This window comes from Cibotium barometz, chromosome 49, assembly GCF_041138505.1.
Source record: "Cibotium barometz isolate CiBa-2024 chromosome 49, ASM4113850v1, whole genome shotgun sequence".
In the NCBI taxonomy this organism is placed as follows: Eukaryota; Viridiplantae; Streptophyta; class Polypodiopsida; order Cyatheales; family Cibotiaceae; genus Cibotium; species Cibotium barometz.
Window position 1 is genome coordinate 1,873,907 of NC_141094.1, and position 22,933 is coordinate 1,896,839.

General features: G+C 44.7%; 1 protein-coding gene across 3 annotated transcripts; it reads left to right on the top strand.

Moving 5' to 3' along the window:
* The first annotated feature begins 189 nt into the window (after nucleotides 1-189).
* Nucleotides 190-21,776, top strand: LOC147610193 (polyadenylate-binding protein RBP47B'-like). Of its 3 annotated transcripts, none has more exons than XM_086786017.1 (7): nucleotides 190-358; nucleotides 445-716; nucleotides 18,582-19,059; nucleotides 20,114-20,196; nucleotides 20,299-20,429; nucleotides 21,173-21,269; nucleotides 21,353-21,776. In XM_086786017.1, exons 2-7 carry the CDS (start codon nucleotides 468-470, stop codon nucleotides 21,524-21,526), a joined length of 1,212 nt encoding a protein of 403 aa, XP_086642143.1. In that variant the 5' UTR covers nucleotides 190-358; nucleotides 445-467; the 3' UTR covers nucleotides 21,527-21,776. The 3 variants fall into 3 exon arrangements, with proteins under 3 accessions (XP_086642143.1, XP_086642142.1, XP_086642141.1); XM_086786016.1 differs by having other exon boundaries at nucleotides 258-354; XM_086786015.1 differs by having other exon boundaries at nucleotides 277-375.
* Nucleotides 21,777-22,933: the final 1,157 nt, after the last annotated feature.

Sequence of the window (22,933 nt, forward strand, 5' to 3'; positions counted from 1 at the left end):
AGCCATGCGTCCTTCAGGTCGCATGCAATGAAGTTTAATGTAACGAACCATGTATGGCCACACAAGAGACATTGCCAAACTGTCACATGTACACTTCAAAATGTAATTAACAGCCTTTATCAAAACGAATTTAAAAAAAGCACACAACAGGATATTCTATATTAATTATTAGTTTCCTTGAGGAAAAAAAGGAAAAACAACCAGTTCGCACGCCGGCCTAGGCTGTTCAAACTGCTGGGGCAACGGGCGCCGCCCAGAACGAGGGTTGAAGTCGCGCGGATAACAATATATAGGGTTCTCTCTCTGCATGCGCGTTTGCTTTGCCGATAAAACCAGCGTTCGCAACCCTAACCCGTAGGTGAGGTGATTCTGCAGGTAATGTGTTCTGGTGAATTGAATCTGGCCGATTGCAGGTGAGCTCACACGACGTGTGTTTGATTTCAGACAAGACAGGCTCCCCACACGCTATGATGCAGGCAGCGGGAGTCGGAGCCGGGCCGCCCATGGCTCAGGCGATCGAGCAGCAGCAGCAGTGGGCCCCGATGCAGCAGCAGTTCACCCCCCAGCCGGAGCAGCAGCAGCAGTACGTGCCGCCCACCTCCACACGCCCGCACGTGCCGCAGACCCTTGAAGACGTCAAAACACTGTGGGTGGGTGACTTGCAGTTCTGGATGGAGGAGAGCTACCTCTACAACTGCTTCGCGCACACCGGAGAAGTAAGTCTACCCCACCCTAACTGTGCACAGGGATGCTTACAGTCGGAATTTGCTTGATGTTGTTACAGTCTTTGCCCACTCTGCATGCAGTACAAGGTCTTGTACGCCCTTTTTCTTCTTCTTGTTTTCGCTTGAGATGCCTGCCCTTTGTTGCCTAATTATTGCATAAATTCTACATGAAGGCTTTTTATGTTAGTCACACTTCCGCCTTAACAAGATACAGGGCCTAAGTAGCGCTACCACATAGCCATCCTTGTCTCTGTCACCTGCACGAGCACTGCATTTATAAAGCTGTAACATGACCACAAATACCCTCATGAAAAGAAGTGGTAGGTCACTTGTAACCTTTTAAGTCCAAGGCAAAGGTTGGGGCTATTTCTTCACCACCAATGTACCAAAATGCTTAAGAGATTGAAGATTACATGCAATGATGAGAGAACATCAAGACAAAGTATGATTTATGCATTTGATCAATGAAATATCCATGAATGATGTAGAGTTTATGCATTGAGTAAATCTTGATGTAGTTAAGCAAGATTCAGGAGGCTTTTTCTGGAAATGCTTGAAAAGAGAGCAGTAATAAGAAAGAACCTGTGAAATTCTCCAAGAAACTCTAAAGCCATGCTCATTTTTGCCTCTAAAAGACATGTGGAAGTAGAAAATAGCATGGGAGATGAGAAAGAAAGTGTGAGAATTTACACCATATGCAACATTGCAATTAATAGAATATTGAGAGGCTTCTCTATGCATTGTATGAATGAAAATCCCTTTATTAACAATAAACGCAGCGCTAGGAAGAAAATGTGAGCTTATTGCTTACTTCCCTGACATCGTATGCATCTTAAGCTACGAGGGCATTTGGCCCGTACAATTGTGTATAAGACATTTATAACCATGTTACAACTGTCTATAGAATCTAGATATATCATGAATCATGGTAAGAAATGAATCACGAATCATGAATTGAGTCTACTAAGTACTATCTATAGAATCTAGATGAATTATGAATCTAGTCTACTTGGTTGCCCGATTGCTCGAGTAGGTAGAGATTGCAATGGCAACTGTTGCAACTGGGCAGCAGTTGACAACTTGTTCTTCTATGTATGGAAGAGGGCCCAATTGCACTAGGTTCACTTAGAAGGACGCGAACTGCAATCTCGTGAGAGGACTTGAACGGCGAGGCATTTCTGTCATTATATGGCAGAAACTTTGTAAGTACACACTACAATTATCAATACTCAATACTCGGATAAGTTGTGAGTTGTTACTTATCATGATTCATAGAATATGCTAAGTTATAACTTGCACTAAATAGTCTTGAATGTAACTCACCAAGTGAGAGGTATTGATCCCATATTTCTTCCACCAAGAAACGGGTTGAAACCTGGTCTCCCTGGTCTTTCGCATGAGAGTAGTCTTCCTACCAAATGCATGGCTTCTGTCTTTATACACCAGTTGCTCACCCTCCAAATATCTTTGGAGTTCCACATCACCTCTTGTCCATTGTTGAATGTACTCTTTGATAGAAATGCACAGCGGAAGAAGGGAAAGTGGAAACATAGGAGAGAGAGATGGAGAGGAAGCACATGTATAGACATGCTCTCAATATCATCAACCCAACTTTGTTGCAATGAACACACTACTTTTCTTGGCAATCACCGATAGTATGCCCAATTTAGCCACATCCTGCACTTTTTAGCTCCCGACTGTCTTTCTTTCTCTTGGACATTGCAACCATTTGCTCACTCAGACTGCCTATATGCTTCTTCAACATAGTTTGCTTCTCCTCTTCTATACTGCCAGTTGTTTTTGTATCAATTTCCTCCCTTTTCTTGTTGTTCATGTCTTTGCGTCTTCTTCTTCTTCTTTCTTGATCGCTTTTGAAGCTAGAGATGCTCTCACTCCTCCTATGTCTTTTGCTTTTCTTGGTTGTGTTTTCCATTTCTAAGACTCTTGTTGACTCTCAACAAGATCTTCTAACCAGTAGTTACGAAACACGTTTCGTATGGTATGAAACTTACGAAAAATTTCAAAGGCATTGTATACTTGTCCAAGCATCCACATGAAATCGGGCGTTTTTATCTTCTTGCGCTTCATCGGATTCTCAACACTACCAACTTGCACATCCACAAATCGTCGCCAAATCAGCCCCTCCCGCTCTTCTTGAATCGCGTGCCTACTATTTCTCAAGTTGGTTGACTTGATTTTGGCTGATTTTGTTTGATTTTGCCCAAAAACCAGATTGTGGAATTAGGGATTTTTCTTGCTCGGGTGAAAATCTTGCCCTATTTATATATACCTAGATAAATCCAGGAACATGCCCAAATTCACCTTTTAGGAATGTGCATGTTATATACTCATGGTAGTCAACCCACAAGACTATATAACTATCAACTCCATTATGCATAGCATGGACTAGATACTGCGACATCCCCACTAACATCATCAGTGCCCAATAGTGGGTGTAGAACTCTGTATCAAGATATGCTCTCACACACACACTCCGCGCGCGCGCGCACACACACACACACACACACACACACGAGCATATATTCACACACAGGCCTTCGTACTGAGTTTCTATCAAACCTCCAAAGTTTGCCCTATGTTTGTCACATTGCCTCACACCAAGGATGCCATGTGGAACAACGTCACTCCTATGGCAAAATATGGCAGTTCTAGCACTTCAAAGTGGAAATGTTATTTTTGTGAGGTTTGTTCAGGTGGTAGCATAACCTGCGTTAAGGCCCATTTCTCAAGTTTAAAGGGAGAAGACATTGGTCCTTGCCAGTTAGTGCCTGCAGAAATCAAAGTTGCCCAGCAAGGATGGAGAAAACAACATTTGGGTATAGTATTGCAATGTTGATGCTAGTGAGGATATAGGTGATGCATCCAATTGGGCTCAGAGTCAGATGCACACAGCCATGCAGGATTTGTGGATGTTGGTGGTTTTGCTCCGATAGCAAAAAGAAGCTCTTAGCCTATAGGACCTAGAGGCTCACTCAAGAGAGCAAGCATTCAAGTAAGCAAACAAAAGCAAGTAATAAGTGAGGCAACTAGGAAATTGACAAGACTCTTTCATCTAATGCTCTTTGTCTTTTAACATTATGCACACCCTGCGATGGAGAAAGGTCATGAAGACAATCAGCCGCACCGGATGTGAGTAGGAGGGACCCTCTATGCTAGCTTGCGCAACATGAGTTCAAAAAATAGGAACATGTAGTTAAGGTGGAGATGGAGCCACTTAAATCCACTTGGACCAAGTATGGTTGCACACGGATGGACAGATGTACACAAGAGGAATGTGTACAATATTTTGGGGTCCTCTTGCAAGGGAACTATCTTTTTGCGTGCCATTGATGCATCTATGCCTAGGACAATGGTCACTAGAGAGCTTATATGGAGACAACTACGAGTTGCTTTTGCACACACTATGATTGGAGAAAGCTGATGGCATGAGGCTGAGGCTTTGGTGAAAGGCCTTCAACCAATCTATAGTGCTCTTTGCATCACCGTCTTGTACGAGTTCATGGACCAGATTGGAGACTCTTTAACTGATACACACTCGTCAGATGAGAGGTATGCAGCATGCTCTCCCTTGAGACGTATTGTCTTAGCTATTAACATGTCTCCTTGTTGTGAATGATTGTGCATTATATTTGATGGCTGCTTTTCAAGGTCCAAGACATTCAATAAGTTTGGAAGAACCGGTGGGGATTGGTTCCGTAGATCCATCCGCACGGTTGCCCACATATTGCACCCTCTGGCGGAGAGAGAAGCTGTACGACAATCAAGAGTTGGAAGAGGGATGGCAACAGTGTTAGACATCATCTCCTTGCTGTTGGCTCCCTGTTTGGTGTCCTATTTTAGCCTTTAGGGCTGACCATGTTAGCTAGAGGACTGGTCACCCCTCACATATTTTTCCCATATCTTATCCCCATTTTATGGAGTCTTGGATATTTATCCTAGTCGTGGAGACCTAGTCGACTGCCTCTACATGGACATATATATAGTCGGGTCTACCCTCCCTCATATTCATTGCTTAGCATTGTTTGCTGCAGTCCCTCACATACGAGGCTTTCTCCCCTCTTGCTCGGGACATGTATTCTTGGTTGATGATATTGAGAGCAGGTCTATAGCTGTTTTTGCTCTCCATCTCTCTCTCATGTGTTTCCACTTTCCCTTCTTCCGCTGTGCATTCTATCATGGTATCAGAGCGCCGATGAAGAACAATGTTGGATGCTCCTGTAATATGCGGAAACTTCGGAGAAGGATCGGTACTTCAAAACTCAGGAAACAGCACTCTTTTCGAAATGGAATTAACGCACAAACTGAGAGACGATGTGCAGAAAATAGAGAGAGAAGGGGAAGATGGAGAAGGACACAGTATTGGGTCCCAATTACCCTCTGTAGGGCCCCCACCACGGATGGTGTATTTGCTTTATTAGAATGATGTAAATCTGAAACAAATACAAAGTACTTGACCTTTTCTTGGCTGGAAAACCTGCCCTTGACCTTCAGTCCTTCACCCCTTTGCTTTAGCAATGTTCTTGTCTGTCCTGGCCCTTGGTTGCTTGGAGCTCTTGGTGAATTATGAGATGAATAATGGGATTATGGGCTGGGGTATTTATACCCCTCCCTTCATGCAGTCGGCTGGTTTCAGGAAGCACCCACGACTGAGTTTCATCATTAAATTGTGTTCACACTTTAATAAAGTGTTTTCACACTTGTTTAGACCCTGTCCAGCCTGCGCATGACTCTGGGCAGCACCTTGGCTGCTGGACATGCTGCGCAGAGGTGTGGGACTGCCCCCCACACCTGGCCGCCTGCTGTTCTAGGGTTTTACCCTCTGTCGGCTGCCTGTCCAGAGGCTCTGGAGCTGGCCGACTGACCCTCCAGCCCTTGCCTTGGCTGGTGGGCAATATCTTGGGCCCTCCTGGCCCCTTGGGGGTGGTTCTATACCTCCCCCATGCCCATACTAAGTATGCCAATGCAAAACCTTGCCCTGGGGTAGCCCTATGGGCTGGCCCCATCTCTACATGCAAACTACAGGCCTACAGAGGCCTGGCATCCAGTTGCAAACCAGATACTCAGCACATCTGACATCATTCCAGAGGGAGACTCACAGCGCGGACTGGCACTGCTTCATGTGCAGGACAATGCACACCTGACCTCGGACGACTGAGATGGATCCCTGGCTGACTCGTCCCGGACTGGGCTCACATGGGACCAGTTCACCATCCCAGGTCCTGCACCTTCTGTACAGAAATGTCTACGTGGCATCCAAGTGCGGGATGCACGTGACAGCTCCCTCGTGCGTTTTTTTTTCTCAGGGTTGCTGTTGGTCGCCCGCTTCTTCCAAGCGTTTTCTCCATTGCAGCTATTGGTCATCCTTTACAGGTTTTCACCCCTAAGATTCACTTTTCACTTGTCAGCTGCTCTGTTTTCAGGGCAGCAGCACCTTGGAGTGCTGCGTTTTTCTACAGGTGGTTGTCTACAGCAGTTTTGCATCAGTTTTCAGATTCATTTCCCCTGTAGTGCAAGCGGCCTGTTCTGTGCAGGACAGCAGCCACATATGTGCTGCATTTTCTTCTCCTACAGGTTTCTGATGCTGTTTGCTGATCCGAGGCTTGGTGGTACCCATCTCTTCCGCGTTTTCAAAATTTGCCCTATCTACTGCCCGTGTTACCTCTGCGTTTTCAGATTTGCAGCCCTAGTTGCTACGTTTTTCTGAATTGATCTTGTTGGTAGCTCTACCTTCACCTAGGCTCCTTTCGTTGGACCCGAAGGTACCTTCTCTTCAACGTTTTCCTCATATGAGGTGTGGAACCTGGTTGGCCTAGGCCCTGAATTTTCAGGTTTGTAGCCCCTTGTTTGGCTGTGTTTTCTTCTCCAGTGGACACAGATCACTTGCAGAGGGGGTCTTGTGTGGATTGTGGCTTTGGAGATAGTTTGGTATTTGAGGATGACACTGAATTTCTGATTTCAATCAGGGTTTTGTTGATTTTGGAGCATCTATTGTATATACCTGTGTTTTGTGGCCTTCACAGTCACCTGGTTTCATGTTCTTGGCCTTCACAGTCACCCGGTTTCTTCATGTTCCTTGCCTTCTGTTGGCGGTGGAGTGCTGTTTTTTGCTGGACAGCAGTGTTTTGGCTGCGTTTTGCTTCCCAAAGGAGTTTTCTACACGCAGAGGGCGCCCATCTCCAGCTACTTCACTTGAGGATCAGTTTTGGGAGTTGTTTTGTATATGTGGAGACTTTCTTCTATGATAGGAGTTTACAGATTTTGGAGGAGAGTAGTGATCTTTTCACAGTTCCTGAGCAGAGTTTATTTTGTCGGGCCTGTGTTCTTTGCAGTGTTTGCAGAGAAAGGAGGGTGTTTTGCTTGTGAGGTGTGATCCTTTCACATGGATCACTTGTTTGTTGCTGATTCTTGGGATCTGATTCTACTTACGGAGCAGTCTTTTGCTCTTAGTGATGCTTTTGAGGACTTTGTTACCATTGCACTGTATATTCCCGCTTCCCTTCCTCATTGTGAGGAGTCTACCTCTACCTCTCCTTGTGATGCTTCTTAGGATGCCCCTCCCCCTACCAGTTTGATGCGGTGTGCACGTTTGTTGTTTTGGAGGATGGTTTTTTGGACCCAGTGGGATGCTTTGGATCTGTGGTTGCTAACGGTGCCTAGGACACAGTGGTACTTCCAGAGTTTTTTAGATGTGGATCAAAATCAAGTTGTCCTTGTACCAGTCCAACGACTTCTTTTTGCAGAGAGGGATGTGGAGTCCTTTCATCTGGCGATGCCCACCTCAGTGGAGCGTGCTTATGTACAGCATTGGGCAACTCATGGTACGGAGTTTGAGAAGATGGATCCTATCTTTTCTACAGTCTTTACATCTTGCGATGCCGACCTTTCCAAAAGATGCTTCTTTTCAGCATTTGGCAACTCTTGTTACAGAATTTGAGCAGATAGACTCAAATTCTTCCAAGATTGATTATCTAGAGGATGTGATCTTGGTTGGTTTTAAGGTTTTTCATACCTCCTCTAGGTTGGAAACACGACATTCGACTTCGGGGAGTGTTCTTACACTTGGGTTTGGAACCATTATTTGGAGCAGCACGTCGCAACCTACTTGGTTGTTTTCTTCCAGAGGAGTTGTGTACCTGGCAGCTTGTTCTGTTGCTTTTGTAGTTAAGTTGCTGGGGAGATTGCTTGTAGAGCTTTCCTAGTACGGACATGTTTTCTTGACATTTTACTCAAGATTGTTGTACAAGCCTAGGACTCCAGTGGTAAATGCTCTCGCAAGCCCATTAATTTGTCATCTCCTATTCCATCAACAGAGGAGTAGGAAGACCAACCTCGAGAGGGAGAGGATTCCCAAGATGCTTTGCTATCGATGAGGTAGGCCACACAAATCTAGAATGTCCAATATTACTGCGTGGTCGAGTAGGGCTAGTGTCATGTGCACAGAGTGTATCTACCGTGTGCAATACACACACAAGACTAGCTTTGAGGCTTGGGGTAGCCTTGAGCTAGGCAGGCTGATGGCGAGCTGGGCTAGGGATGGATTGACGGGTGGACGCCCAAGTGGGGATGCCCTGATGGGTGGGCACCCAAGTGTGGATGCCTGGTGACCGGCCAAGAGCCTATAAAAGGGTGGCCAAGGTCAGTCAGTTAGTCAGAGTCTTGCGAGTTTTTGCGAGAGCTCTGCAATCAGGATCTTGGATCTAGTGAAGACATGCACATGCTTCATGCAGCCGAGACCGATAGCAGTCTTGAGGCCCGCGAGGGTAGCTCTGTGGCGGTATGGGATGTTGTGGTGGTAGTCAGCTCCGCTCGTGGTTCAGTGGGGACAACCAAGACTTGTGGGTTTTGCCCATGGCTGTCATGGTTGGGTGGTGAGTCAGCTTGCACCCCCTTCACGTTGTTTGGCTTTGTTTTGCAGGTTTCGAGCCGTGTTTTAGGATTGCTCTACGAGGAGACCCTTGGGGATTTGACAGAAATCAAGTTGAAAAGTCAAGATGATAGTAGCCGAAGAAACCTTGGAGAATAGAGCAGACTAACATGGCAAAGAGAAGGCCGGAGCCAACAAGAACCTAACCAAGAAGATAGATAGAAAAACAACTCAGGATTGACACTTGGTGGTAGAGGTGACGCCAGGTTGGGGTCATCTAGGATTTGGTAGGCTGCGGCAATTAGATGTGAGGCTTGGGAGTGGTTTGAGGTACTAAACCAACGGTTGGGTGGTGAGTTGCTAGCCACAATTCATTGCAGTCATGTGATACATATGACACTGCTGTTAGACATCATCATAGTACCCAATTAAGATTACTGTTAGGCAAGTTTTTGAAGTCTAAATGCTCTACCCCCAGCCATTCCTTAGTTTTGAGAAAAGATTTGTTGATTACTATCTTTACCTCTCCTAATCTAGATAAAATAGGATTGAGCTCTATTTTACAATCCCCTGAGGTTATGGACGCTCTTCCCCCTTGTGTTAGAAAAGTTTGGAATCATCCTTTAGCAGCTTTCAAATATGTAAAAACCTTAGGTCAAAAAGCTTTCAATTATAGTGATATTGGGAGAAACTTGAAAGAGCACAATAAATCAGCCATTCTTAGAACTGAATGCCCTTGTAGGAAGGCTATCTTCTCTTCGTTTGTGGAGGAATCTTTAGGACATGTGGTCACTGTAGATTGCTCCATTCTTCCTTCTCATTCGCTCAAAGAGCTCTTTTCTAAAGGCACTAAATTTAGACTTTCTTCTTGAGTTGACTCTTGTCTTCTTAAGGCCATAGAAAAGGGCATATCTAGTTTTGTAGTCAAGCTAGAAGAATCTTTAGGAGTTCAAGGTATTTTTTCTCATTGGAAAGCTACGATTTTGAGAAAGGCCTCGGAGAAACTCACGAAATTTTGTTCAAAGAGTACTCCCTCTGTTAGCAATTCTTTATCTTCTAGTGATTTAGTTGCTGTCAAGAAATTTCATCGAGATTTTGTTATTTCCTACATAGACAAGTGTCAAATCCCCATAGGATCTCCTCGTAGAATGCTCTTGGTTCGAGACTCGAAACCTGCAAACAAACAAATAAACAAGAAGGGGGTGCAAGCCTGACTCATCTCCCAACCACGACAGCCGTGGGCAAGCCCACAGTCTTGGCTGTCCCCACCGAGCCACGAGTTGAGCTAACTAGGTTGACGTACCGACCAATCTCTACCTCGCGACGTCCCATACCGCCACGAAGCTACCCTCGTGGGCCTCGAGATTGCTGCCGGCCTCGGTTGCGTAAAGCAGGTGCACGTCTGCACTAGATCCAGGCTCCTGACCATAGAGCTCTCACAAGTCACACGAGACTCTATATCACTAATGACTAACCTTGGCCACCCTTTTATAGGCTCTTGGCCGGTCATCGCCCGTCCATACTTGGGCGCCCGCCCGTCCATACTTGGGTGCCCGCCCGTTAGTCTTTCCCTAACTCAGCTCGCCAATCAGCGTGCCTTGCTCCAAGCTTCCCCAAACCTCGAAGCTAGTCTTGTGTGCGTGTGCACACGATAAATACACACTGTGCACATGACAATAAGTGTTCTAACAATTTTGTTTTTGCTTGTAAAAAGTTTTACTTAGAATGTTTGTTAAGTGAAGTGAATTCTTCCTCTCAGACTTATTCTAGCTGTTCACTTTCTTCTCAAGACGTTATCTTGAAACACCAAGATTTTTGTAAATCGTTTGGTTTCAAGTGCAACCCTACTTTGCCTTTTTTTAAAATATAGTTTGGAAGTTTCATAAGAATCCTATAAAGCCCATGTTCATAGCTGCTTCTTGCAATACATCTCTGACGGATGTTTCTAAATGGCTTAGACTTTATGTATTTGAACCCTACTTCTCTAGGTGGAGGAATTTATCCCAAAGAGTTTTGTGAACTTAACTGCATTGCAAATAATGACCATTGTTCTTTTTTGGACCTTAAGATTTCTCAATCTTGTGTTGGTTTAGATGTAGATATATATGATAAACGTTTACAATCCGAGTATTCCAACTTAAATATCATAAGAATGCCTCACTTCACTTCTAACATTTCTAAAATAACTAAATATGGTGTTGTCTCTTCTCAGTTATTCAAATTCTCTCGTATTTGTTCAAACAAGTTTGCTTTTATTACTCAAGTTTGCCAACTCATCAATTTGCTTGTGCAAAAGGATTATTGCTTTAAAAAGGTTTTAAACAAAGTTCGTTGCTTTTTGAATCGAAGTAGATATATCTTTGAGTTTCTGCTTTTGGAATGTTTAAGATTATAAGTAATAAGTTTCACAAAAATGGGGAGCTTAAAAGTCCATTTTTTGTTTAGATCAATTTAGCTCTTAATTGTTATTTATCATTGCTTCTAGTCTTTGCTTAATCATGGCTTTAATAGAGAAGTGATTTTTTTTTGCTAGTCTAGTTATTATAAGTGCTAGCCTTCATCATGGTTGAGTTTGCCTTTCAAGTGATAGAAACTCAACTCGTTGGTCTTTGTATAAAAATTGTGCCCTCTTGGTTAGGACAAATTTTTTTATATGTAAACCTGCGCCTACTGTGGGGCGCTGATGACGTGAGTAGGGATGTTGTAGTACCTAGTCCATGCTATGCATGATGAAGTTGATGATCTTATACTTCATGATTGGACAATCTTTGAGGTAAAGTTCGCACTTTTTGGATTCTTATCTTTACTTGTTTTGTTTTAGTGAATTAGTCATTTAAAGTTTTTTTTACTAATTAGTTATTAAAAATTTATTTGGCTTGTTTGTTAGAAATTCTTTTGTTGCAATTCAATAAAGAATTTGATTGTGTGTATGTGGGCGTGTGGGATTTAGTTATGTATTTGTCTATTTTTGCAAATTATTATTACTATTATTATTATTATTTTTTCTAGAGTCTCTATTAAGCTTTTTATTTTTTTTAAAATATAAAATTTTGTTTGTTTTTGGTGATTCTCTTCTTTCTTTTAAAATTATTCGTAAGTTTAGATTCATCTGGTCTTATGACGGTATATATATATATATATATATATATATATATATATATATATATATATATATATATATAAACTCGCCTCATTTAAGGGCGGGAATCAAATGATCATAAGGGGCTGGCCGCTTTGTGAGGAGAAGGCTATTTCATACAAGGGGGGAACAACCACACAAGTGGTTTGTAATGCCAAATGGGGTCACCACCTCTATCAGTGAGGAAAGAGCCAGGCCTCCAAAGCCTCAAGAAAGCTTCCTGCCGCTTTCGCATGCAGTCAGAACCTCCCTACTGTTGGCTTCCTTTGTGGTGTCCTATTTTAGCCTTTAGGGTTGACCATGTTAGCTAGAGGGGCTGGTCACCCCTCACATATTGGGCATATATATAGCCGGGCCTTCCCTCCCTCACATTCATGCCTTAGTGCCTCTGCATATTGGCTTGCTATAGTCCCTCACATACGAGGTCATCTTCCCCTCCTGCTCGGGACTTGCACCAGCACGTGTTTCTTGTTTGGTGATATTGAGAGTGTTTCTCTCTCAATTGGCCACACACTAGTTTCCCTCCCATGAAAGGAGGAGGCTTTGTTTACAGCTTTGGTACTTACTTCGTGGGGGTCCCATGGGCCGTTTTTCGGCCTCCCGAGGACGATAATATATTCTTCTTCTTCTTCTTCTTCTTCTTCTTCTTCTTGTGTTTTGACTTTCCCATCTTCCGCTGCGCATTCCTTCAACTGGGTCTACGAAACCCCTGTTAGGGTTTCTTAGGTATGTGGGTCTAACCCTAGCCCTCTTATGGTTCTATGTTAGATAATCCTTGATTACATCATGTGTGGACCTTACACCTTTTGAGTCTTAAGGGTCATAGCAAGACGAACTGTGCTTGAGAGATTTTGGGACTGATGTGCATAAACAATGTGCATGCAAGGATTGTTTCAAACCGTCCACAAATGCTCAGCCTGCTCCAATTGCCAAACATTCTTTGAAAGCATGAGTAGAAGTTTCCAAAAATGGGCTAGATTGTGGGGTTCTGATTAGCCATCCCAACTGGCTTCCACTATGAGAGTGGCATTAGCCAAAAGATTTTCAAACGAGATGGAGGACAATGATATGAGAATAGTCTGCCGCAAGGAGAGGCAACAAAGTCACGAGTCCAATTGGTGAAAACTTCACCTTCCAATTTCTTGTTAAACTGCTTCAAGAGATGGGTCCCTCAAGAACCTGGGGATCTGTAGCTTTCTTTCAGACAATGTCTAGAGAATGCGGTGGAGAGAGACTCCTGAAAGAGACCGTCATTGTCGGGAATAGTGACTATTATGTTGACACGCAGAACGCGTGGGTTGGTGGCTATTGGATGGGGAATGATGCTCGTCTGGTCCTCCATGAGGGAGCTGGTTGCTCTGCTCCAATGGGAGTGGATGCTCCACCTTGTGCTTGGAGTTGACAACCTCCTGCTGCAAATGTCTGGCACGTATAGATGACATATCCTGAGTGGTGGGAGGTACGTGTGGTTGTGGTCCCACGCGCAAAGCTTGGGAGCGGTGTCAATGGAGACCAGCTGATAGCATTATTGAGGCAGGTTCCAAGCAAGTAAGAGCCTTCAAGTGGTGGAACAATTTCCCCAAACCCGACCTTTTGTGCAATCCTGTTTTCTAAGGGGCTCTAGCCTAAACAAGCAGTCAACACACACACTAGAGCAAAGAGATTTTTTGTTGGTTTCCTAGGCTCTTACCCCGGCGGCTTGAGGTCTGTGAGGGCAATTCCCCATTCTATTCATGCAAGCTCATATTCCCAACAAAGCTATCAGAACTTGGTTTACTCTTTTGCTCCCCAGTCACTTAGTGTTGAGAAATGCAATGTGTGAGGGTGCAACATGAATAGAGCAAGGGGAGGAGCATGCGGATTAAAAAGAGGAATAGACTTTTGACTAAGGGTACATTGGCGCTAGTGGGGATGTCGTAGTATCTAGTCTATACTATACATAATGGAGTTGGTAGTTATATATAATCTAGTCTATACTATACATAATGGAGTTGGTAGTTATATATAATATAGTCTTGGGTTGACTACCATGGGTATATATAACATGCACGTTCCTAAAAGGTGAATTTGGGCATGTTCTTGGATTCATCTAGGTATATACATTGGCAAAGGTTGATTTGTATGGTTATGGTCATTTGTAAAATGACAACCACCAAATACTCAAGTACAAAATGTTAATCAAAAGATCTCTTCCTGATCTGAGCCCACTGTTGTTGAAAGGAACACAACGTTGCTGCTGTACATTAGAACCAGCTTTCAACTCCTGAGAATCGCCTTGTTGATGAAGAATTTCATTGATGGTCTTCAATGAGCCCAAAGGCCTTTTATATTACTGGTGGAGGGTGGCCGGGTGCTCCATGCCTTTGCCCTGCCCACAATCATATTTACGAAGATGGAATATTCAATAATGGACCTTTTTACAATATGCTCAAGTTATGACTCGTATCTTGTAGCTGGCATATGGGCTGCACTCATGCAGGCACCCAGGGCGTGCCCCCCATGACTTGAAGGTGTCTCACATAGAGCACAAGATATGAAGTTGTCTTTTAAATTAAAAAGGACTGGACCAGCTGGTTCAGCTCTTGTTCCTAATGACCAGTTCCTTCCGTGTGCATGAGTTTTTGTTTATCCAGGTCCTGCGGAATTCCTAGAGGCAATCATGCGATGAGATAGAAGACTCTCATGATATCAATTGTGTCTCAAAGCTCTCTGCCAACAGTTCTGGCTCTGATCCAATGTATGGAACTGTCAGAATATGCAGCGGAGATGATGACCAAATCTGGGAACACAAGAGCAAAAACGCAGGCAGAAAAACAGCACAAGAGAGAGACAGATGTAGGCGTGTAACTCTGCTCTATATACACAAGAAGATCCCGAGATATGATACAAATGAGGTATGGGGGCTGAGGACCAATATATACCTCCCTGGAAGGGCAGTCGGCCAGCATAAAGAAAGCCCACGACTGAGAAAAATGTCCACGACTGCTGAAAATAGCAGTCGGCCAGCTACAGATGCCTACGCCTAGTCATAACAAGTCGGCCAGCACTCTGACAGCCCACGACTGATGTAGATCCAGTCGGCCAGCTTCAGAGTGCTCCTGGCATCATCTGGCAGGCCTCCCAAGCCTCAGAAAAATGGGAAAAAATGGGAGAAAAAATACGGAGAGTGGGGAAAAATGGGAAAACACCTCATAAGGGCGGGCACACCCACAACAAAGGCCCTGGTGTATAAAACTGGACAGGAGATGACTTCTAACACCCCCTCTCAGCTCCAGGTTGTGTGACCAACCACTGGGAGCTGGGGTGCCGCCTGAGCAAATCCTGAGAGCGACTTCGTGAAGAGGTCCACCGTACTGTCCTCCGTCGAACAGAACTCTAGCAAGATGTCATCAGCAACGATCTGTTCACGAACAAAGTGCCTCTGGATGACCATGGGTTCCTCCAGTGGAAGCCCAAACCTGCCATGTAACCTCCTCCTGCTCCGTAAAACTGCTCCTGGGCCATAAGTAGATCCCCTCGTGTCCGAATCTCCTCCCCAAACCGAGTCACTCCAACCGCGGAGTCGGACTCCATCCAACAATCCCCCTCCTGTGTACAAGAGTCCATGATCCTTCGCATGCCGCAGAAACCACAGGAAACGCAATCCTGCCTCACAAAGAGACATCTGCAACCAAGAGCTCAACTGCCTCATCAGGAAGCTCCCGTCCAATCCGGTGTCCATCAACCAGATCAATGAACCATACAGCTTCTGAGTCTCAGAGACATCACACTGCTCACAAGGATCAACACCTGTTACGGTGCACAAGAAAGTCCTGGAAACCTGATGAAACCTGTCAACCACCCCCTCTGAATCCGGAACCACAAAGCCTGGAGAAATCACCTCCTTCTGCAAGTAATCACCTGCTACTTGCCTGGCTTTCCGAAAGGTCCCCGTGGAAAGAACATCCTCAACTACTGGAAGTTCTATGTCCCGAACACGACGAGACATCAGAGCATAAGTGACCTGTTCAGCTTCCTCTGACTCACGAACACAAGAACTACCAACCTCAGTACTGGAAAGTTCCTGCCAACTGCTGCCATCTACTGGAAAGCTATCCACCATCTGGTCCCGGAAAGCCCGCACCTGCAGCGTATCCACACCTGAGTAGCTATCACCACATTGCCACTCATCACAATCTTGAGGACCTGGAAGAGAGAGTGCTGAAAGCCTGTAGACTCCATTCTCCACTCCACCTTCCCAAACCACTTGGCCTGTTGCTTTGTCCCGGAGAGCAACAAAATGCTCATCAAACTCCACCCGTACGCCAGTCTTGCAAACCTGATGCACTGACAACAGATGAAAACCAAGTGCCGGAACATACAACACCTGGGAGGAATGCTTCCCCCCTCTGCCATCGGGAACTATCTCCATCCTGCCCTCACTGTGAACTGGGATAGTGGACGTATCCCCAGTAAGAATCTGACCAGAACACCTGCAGAGATCCTGTAAACCGGAACGGGAAGGAGTCATGTGCCTGGAAGCACCACTATCGAGAATCCACTCCCGAGTATCCGTTGCGGAGAGTCCTCCAATCTCCTCCTTGCCTGAAGAAAATGAAGCATCGGTGTCCATCACCTCTAGGTGCACAAAAGCCGGAGTCTTCATGATTGCTGCTGAGGAGTCTTCACCCTTCTCGGTCTTCCGCTTGGGACACTGCCTCCAGTAGTGGCCTTTCTCGCCACAATCATTACAAGTCCTCTCTGCCTTCAGTTTCTCGCGGTCAACGTCGGACTTCTTCTCAGAAGACTTCTCCGATGAAGCCTTCCCTTTGCCCGAGTTACGGCCTTTCGACCGTTGGCCAGTTAAGGCCGAACCTCCACCCTGAGGAGGGTTCGTGAATCGTTCCTCCTGGTCCAAGACCATGGGCACAAGCTCCTCCCACGTGATGGTGCTGAGCCTGCCCCACTGGTAATCAAAGACGAGTAAAATGCTGAGTACGAAGAGGGCAAATGTGACAGCAACGTGATGGCCATGTCCTCTGATGATATCTCCTTCCCAGCCTGAAGAACCTCCTGCTGAAGAGCCTGCAGCTTGTTAATATGCTCCCGCATCGTCGACGACTTTGCAGGGCTCATAACCCGCATCTGTACTTCCAAAGAAATCCTCTTCATGGGCGATACCCTGTTGTACAGAGAAGCCAAATGCTGCCATATACCTCTGGCCAGCGTCATGTGCTTTACATGATTGATTACCTGTGGTGTGCAGTTGAGGAAAATAAACGAACGGACCTTGGCGTTGACGCGATCCCACATCTGCATCTGGGCCTCCCGGTCCTTTCGGGTTGACGGTAACTCCCCTTCCTCTACTTCCGGCCGTGGAACACCAACAACGACGAAATCAGCGAGGTCGTAAGACTCCAGAACGGATTCCATCATCACCTTCCATATGCCGTAGTTGCTCCCGTCCAACTGACGGTCCACCGGAAACGTGGGGAGTGTCGGGATCTTCACATGTCTCTCGGCCATCTCAAACAGATCTGCCATAGCGGGGATGTACTCTGAAAAGGGTGGGTGGGTGGGAACAAAGAAGAACTGATACCTGCAAGTGGCTGTCCAGCAAATCAGCCCGCCTTCCTCTTGCTTCTCCTCTTCCCGAACAGTCCAAAACAGTCCACCAATCAGCCACAAAACAGCCCCCTCTTGCTCACACAAATCCCAAGACCTATCTAGAGCCTAGGGCTCTGATACCATGTCAGAATATGTAGCGGAGATGATGACCAAATCTGGGAACACAAGAGCAAAAACGTAGGCAGAAAAACAGCACAAGAGAGAGACAGATGTAGGCGTGTAACTCTGCTCTATATACACAAGAAGATCCCGAGATATGATACAAATGAGGTATGGGGGCTGAGGACCAATATATACCTCCGTGGAAGGGCAGTCGGCCAGCATAAAGAAAGCCCACGACTGAGAAAAATGTCCACGACTGCTGAAAATAGCAGTCGGCCAGCTACAGATGCCTACGCCTAGTCAGAACAAGTCGGCCAGCACTCTGACAGCCCACGACTGATGTAGATCCAGTCGGCCAGCTTCAGAGTGCTCCTGGCATCATCTGGCAGCCCTCCCAAGCCTCAGAAAAATGGGAAAAAATGGGAGAAAAAATACGGAGAGTGGGGAAAAATGGGAAAACACCTCATAAGGGCGGGCACACCCACAACAAAGGCCCTGGTGTATAAAACTGGACAGGAGATGACTTCTAACAAGAACATGGCCGACAAGACGGCCTGAGGCTAGCTTCAAACCGAGGAACACGAGGAATCCGGCATCTATCTCACTGACCAACCGTAGAGTCCTTGAGGCTCACCCTTGAGGTCTAGAGGTGTCTAGAGACATAGATCACATGTGGAGTAAGCCTTGGCTGCCCATACCACCAGGTCACACCCCTCAGGTTTTGTTTGCACAGAATGGTCCTTGCTTGGCCAGGAGTATTAAGACTGGAATGTAGGTGCTCCTTTAAATCAGGAGCTGTTATTAGCCTACCTCTTTTCACATCTAGACCTCCCTTGAAGGTGCTGTGTCCCAGGCCAAGGTAAACCTAACCCGAAGAACTTGTCTCTGGCCTTGGGACATAACATAGTTGGACAAAGTAATAGACCATTCAAATAACAATTTAATAGTATGAATGCCTTTTAAGTTTAGGGTAGTGGAATGTGAATACCTATGGGATGTGAGCACAAAATAACTTAAGTGTCTTTGGGGTAGTGGAGTGTGAGTACCTCTGAAGGAAGTAATGGAATGTGAGCACAAAAAAACTCTCCCCTGAATTTATCATTTTGTTGGTTGTTGTGTGCAGGTAGTGTCTGTCAAGGTCATCCGAAACAAACTGACTTCAGCTTCCGAGGGCTATGGATTTGTTGAGTTTTATTCACATGCTGCTGCTGAGAGGGCACTGCAGATGTACAATGGCACACTTATGCCACAGACAGAGCAGAGTTTTAGGTTGAACTGGGCTGCTTTTGGTATGGGAGAGAGGCGAACAGAGGGTTCAGACCTTTCTATCTTTGTCGGAGATCTTGCCCCCGACGTTACTGACTATTTGCTGCAAGAGACATTCAGGACGCGTTATCCCTCCGTGAAGGGTGCAAAGGTTGTGGTGGATATTCTTACTGGCCGGTCGAAAGGCTATGGTTTCGTGCGATTTGGGGAGGAGAGTGAAAGGACACATGCAATGACAGAAATGAATGGCATCTACTGCTCCAGCCGGCCAATGAGGATAAGTGTGGCAACATCTAAGAAGTCTTTGGGTGCAGCTCAACAGTACAATACTAAAGGTATGGTGACTTTATTTGGAACCTACTCAAATAAGAATTTTTGAATCTTATTTGTTCTAGCAAGTTTTGGGGGTCTATATGATATGTTGAGTCATTGAGAGTTTCTTAGTACTTATGGTTGAAATATGTAATCTTGGGTTTGTCTCTAGTTAAGATGAGACAAAAAGGTCTTTAACAGGTTTTTAGTCTTTGCTTACTGTCAATCATGTTTTGATTTTGTCTGTACTGAACCTTTTGTCAGTACATTAGGCTCGTTTGTGTCGTTGAGTTGCTGGGTGCCCTGGCTTTCAACTTGATCCGAATTTATTGTATTCAAATCTTCAATTCAGTCCTTCATATGCCTTCAGTTTTCCATGTCCTCTTTATCAGAGCAGCTTTTGTTGCTGTAAAAGCCATATCTGAAGCTTATGAATGTGGAAAAAAGCAGGAAGTCAAGAACACTTAGAGGCCCTGGAACAGAAACATACAACAGGGAAGCATTCTGCTATGTAGTGGGTGGCCTCTTACATGTAGGTCAGTTACTCCATGGTTTGTTATTACCGTTGCACTCGGTTGGTGCCTTGATGTTTTGGTATGTACCATGCATAAGCTGTTTTTCCTACTGAGATAAAGCTCGTGTGGTTCGGTTATTGATATTTTTTTATCAATAAAAAACAATTTTTTTCGTGTATTTCCTTTTACAATTGGTAGTTGGCATGGGAGGGGTTGTAACTTCCTTTTCAAAAGGTGTTGGAAGAAGGCAATTGAAGTAAACCAAGCTAGATCACATTACTCCATTTGGGTTACATATCTATTTTGAACGTTACCAGTGAAAGTGCTGGAGTCACAAGGAGAGGATATATCAGCTCGAAAGTCGTGCAAGCATGCTAATGTGTGTGCGCATAGGGTGTGTGCACGTATGTGTGTACATCTGGGTGTCCTCATGAGCTTGTCTTTTGTCCTCAGTAGCTTTGGTATCAGTCTTGCTTCGAGTGATCATCAACAAAATGCTCATTCTTTTGTGTTTCCCTTCACAAGCTTCTTATTCCTGTTCTTGCTTGAACATCCTTTCCAGCTTCTGTTCCATATCAAAATATGGCCTATGGCTCTGTGCCTGCACAAGGATTTTCTTCAGATAATGATGCAACCAACACGACTGTATGTTGTTTTTTTTCTCCTATTAATAATTTGGATTTTCTTTTTTTAAAGTTGCAGTAGATGCATCTTGATGGGTGAATGGGCTTGCAATATTTTTTTCAGGTGTTTGTTGGTGGCTTGGACCCAAATGTTAAGGATCAAGATCTTAGGCAAGTTTTCGGGCAATATGGAGACCTGATTTCTGTAAAGATCCCCGCCGGGAAAGGGTGTGGATTTGTTCAGTTTGCTCACAGGTAATGCATGCGAGCTTTATTTTTTGCAACCTCTTACAGTTTGTAAGACATGTGGTTTTTTCCACCTTTATGCAGTATTCAGTACTAAATGTAAGGCTGGCTACGCATAGCCTAGGCTCCTTTCCCTGCCTGCCCATAGTGTAAGTGCTGTAAGGCTGGCTACACATAGCCTAGGCTCCTTTCCCTGCCTGCCCATAGTGTAAGTGCAAGCAGTGGCACAATAGACGCCCAGGTGGGGGCTTTCCCTTTACATACAGCTGGACTCCAGGACCCACATCAACCAGAACATATTCAACAAATTTGGTAGATATACAGGAGCTGCCCGACATTTTCACAGATGTGACAGTATGTGCAGAATAATAATTGCAGGTTAGGGCCCATATCCGTAGGTAAGCAGGCTGTCCAACTTCCTCACAGATGGGGGCACTATGTGGACATGTACTCTTATAGGCAGGTCAGTGTGTTAAGTGGGGAACCCCATGTAACGAAACACCACCTCCTGATTGCTGCGTCGTTGAAGAGGGGTGATGGGAGTGATATGCAGCACATCTCCAGATTTATAAATATCTATAAATTGTGAAAACATTAATTTCTTAAAACCCTTTTTTGTGAGAGATTGAAATGTGAACCCCAAAGACCTCAAAACACAAAACCTTGAAACATTTCTTGTGACTATGCTTAGAGACCAGCAGAAAAGAGACACTGTCAGCTTGGGAGATAATGCTGTGCGTGTTAACTTGCAGGGCTTCTGCAGAGGATGCCATACAAAAGCTTCACGGGGCCGTTATTGGGCAGCAATCCGTTCGCTTGTCATGGGGAAGAAGCCCCGTGAACAAGCAGGTGAATTTCCACAGATGGCCTTAAGTTCAGTTAGTCCTACTTAATTTAATCCGTTTTTTTCTTAAACAGTCTTCTATGTGCAGATTCAACCTGTGGGCTGGAGTCAGGTGCAGCCTGATCCAAACCAATGGAACCTGGGGTATAACTCGTATGGACAAGGCTATGATGGCTATGGATATCCCCCTGCACCACAGGATGCAAGTGCTTATGCTTACAGTTATCCTGGATATGGAAACTATTCTCAGCAGGCTAGTTAGGTATCACAAAGTGATATGACTGGATGGTGTGGAGAGGGCTCATCATACTTAATGGGAATGTGTGATTTGGCATGATGTGGTTATTGGCTACATCTTTTGAGCTGTTGGTTTTCCTTTGAAGTTTCAGTAGGGTAATATGGTCTTTGTGCTGTACGCTTTTATGTTTGGCATGCACGGCATATATGTTCCATATCTATTATGGCTGTTTCTGGGCTTGGGATTGCCCAAATAAAACTTACGTTTGTATGAAGTTGGTTCCCCACGGAAGTATGATTCAAAGGCTTGCCTTTTGGTTGAATTAATGTGATGCATAAGCATTCATTCTGTGGGGAGCTCATACATTTGGAGCGAGAGTGTGCGTTATGTGAGCTAGCTTACAAATAGACTGCTGAGCATTTTGATGTCACTCTTGAAGTACTGCCCTCTTGCCTGTTGATGTTTCTTTAAAACCATGCGTAGTGATGGTCCTGGGTCTAATAATCATTTTTGTGACCTCAACTTTGATGCCCCAGACATGCATGAAGAGGCCTTGATCAGAGCTCGAGTTCGGCTTGTGCCTCTCTTGTTTGAACACCATGGATATTGACCAGGAATCATCAATCTAGAGCAGTTTATCCAGACCAGCTAACAAGTCTCATATTTTAACGAGACTTCGCAAAAGCAAAGTCAAACTTTGAACTTGAAAGCAGATGAGGTTGAAGATCTTTGATGTTATTGCATCAAGCGAGTGATAATTTAGGTTTGATTTTTTTTTAACACATCGCTTTGCAGCCGAAGAACCATAATTTACCCTTTATTAAATGAGTTTTACATTCCTTCGTGTTAAAATGAGTTCAATATTCACACGATCAGACAATTATACATAAGATATAATAACATGGGGGCTTGTTTAAAACTATATGCAACGTAAGAATACAAATGTGGACGTCCATTGTCATTTCATCTGAAGAATTTATTTGTAGACTCTCATCAACATGAGAACAAGTTCATGACAGTAATGTAGATACATGTCTCGTTATATATAACGAGTTTCCACCCACTTTTGTAACTCAGCTACTTTTGTGGATGAAGTTGCTTTTGTAGTTGAGGTACTTTTGTGGCTGAAGCCACTTTTGTAGCTCAACTTTTCTTTCTCTCTCACTCTCTCTCAAGGTAAGGGGTTGTCCCTTTTTTCGTATTATTAAGGGGCCCGCTCAAGTACGCTATGCTTTATGGCTTTAGGGCTTACCCCATGTCACAAGGAGAGCCACTAAGACAATCGAGTTACTGGAATTCTAGTTAGTTGTGAAGAGAATAGGGTAGAAACTCAACTATTTTTTGGGAGGAGGCTAAGGGAAGATTTTGGAATATTAGGAGATTTTTAATTTGCCGAATCATACCCACTTAAGATCATAGTTTTGAAGGAAA

What these genes read in the sequence shown, in the direction of transcription:
- LOC147610193 (XM_086786017.1), top strand. Translation starts at nt 468, where the DNA reads ATGATGCAGGCAGCGGGAGTCGGAGCCGGGCCGCCCATGGCTCAGGCG. An exon ending in GCTTCGCGCACACCGGAGAA is followed by an intron (nt 717 to 18,581) that starts GTAAGTCTACCC and finishes TGTTGTGTGCAG; the next exon opens with GTAGTGTCTGTCAAGGTCAT. An exon ending in TTTGTTCAGTTTGCTCACAG is followed by an intron (nt 20,430 to 21,172) that starts GTAATGCATGCG and finishes GTTAACTTGCAG; the next exon opens with GGCTTCTGCAGAGGATGCCA.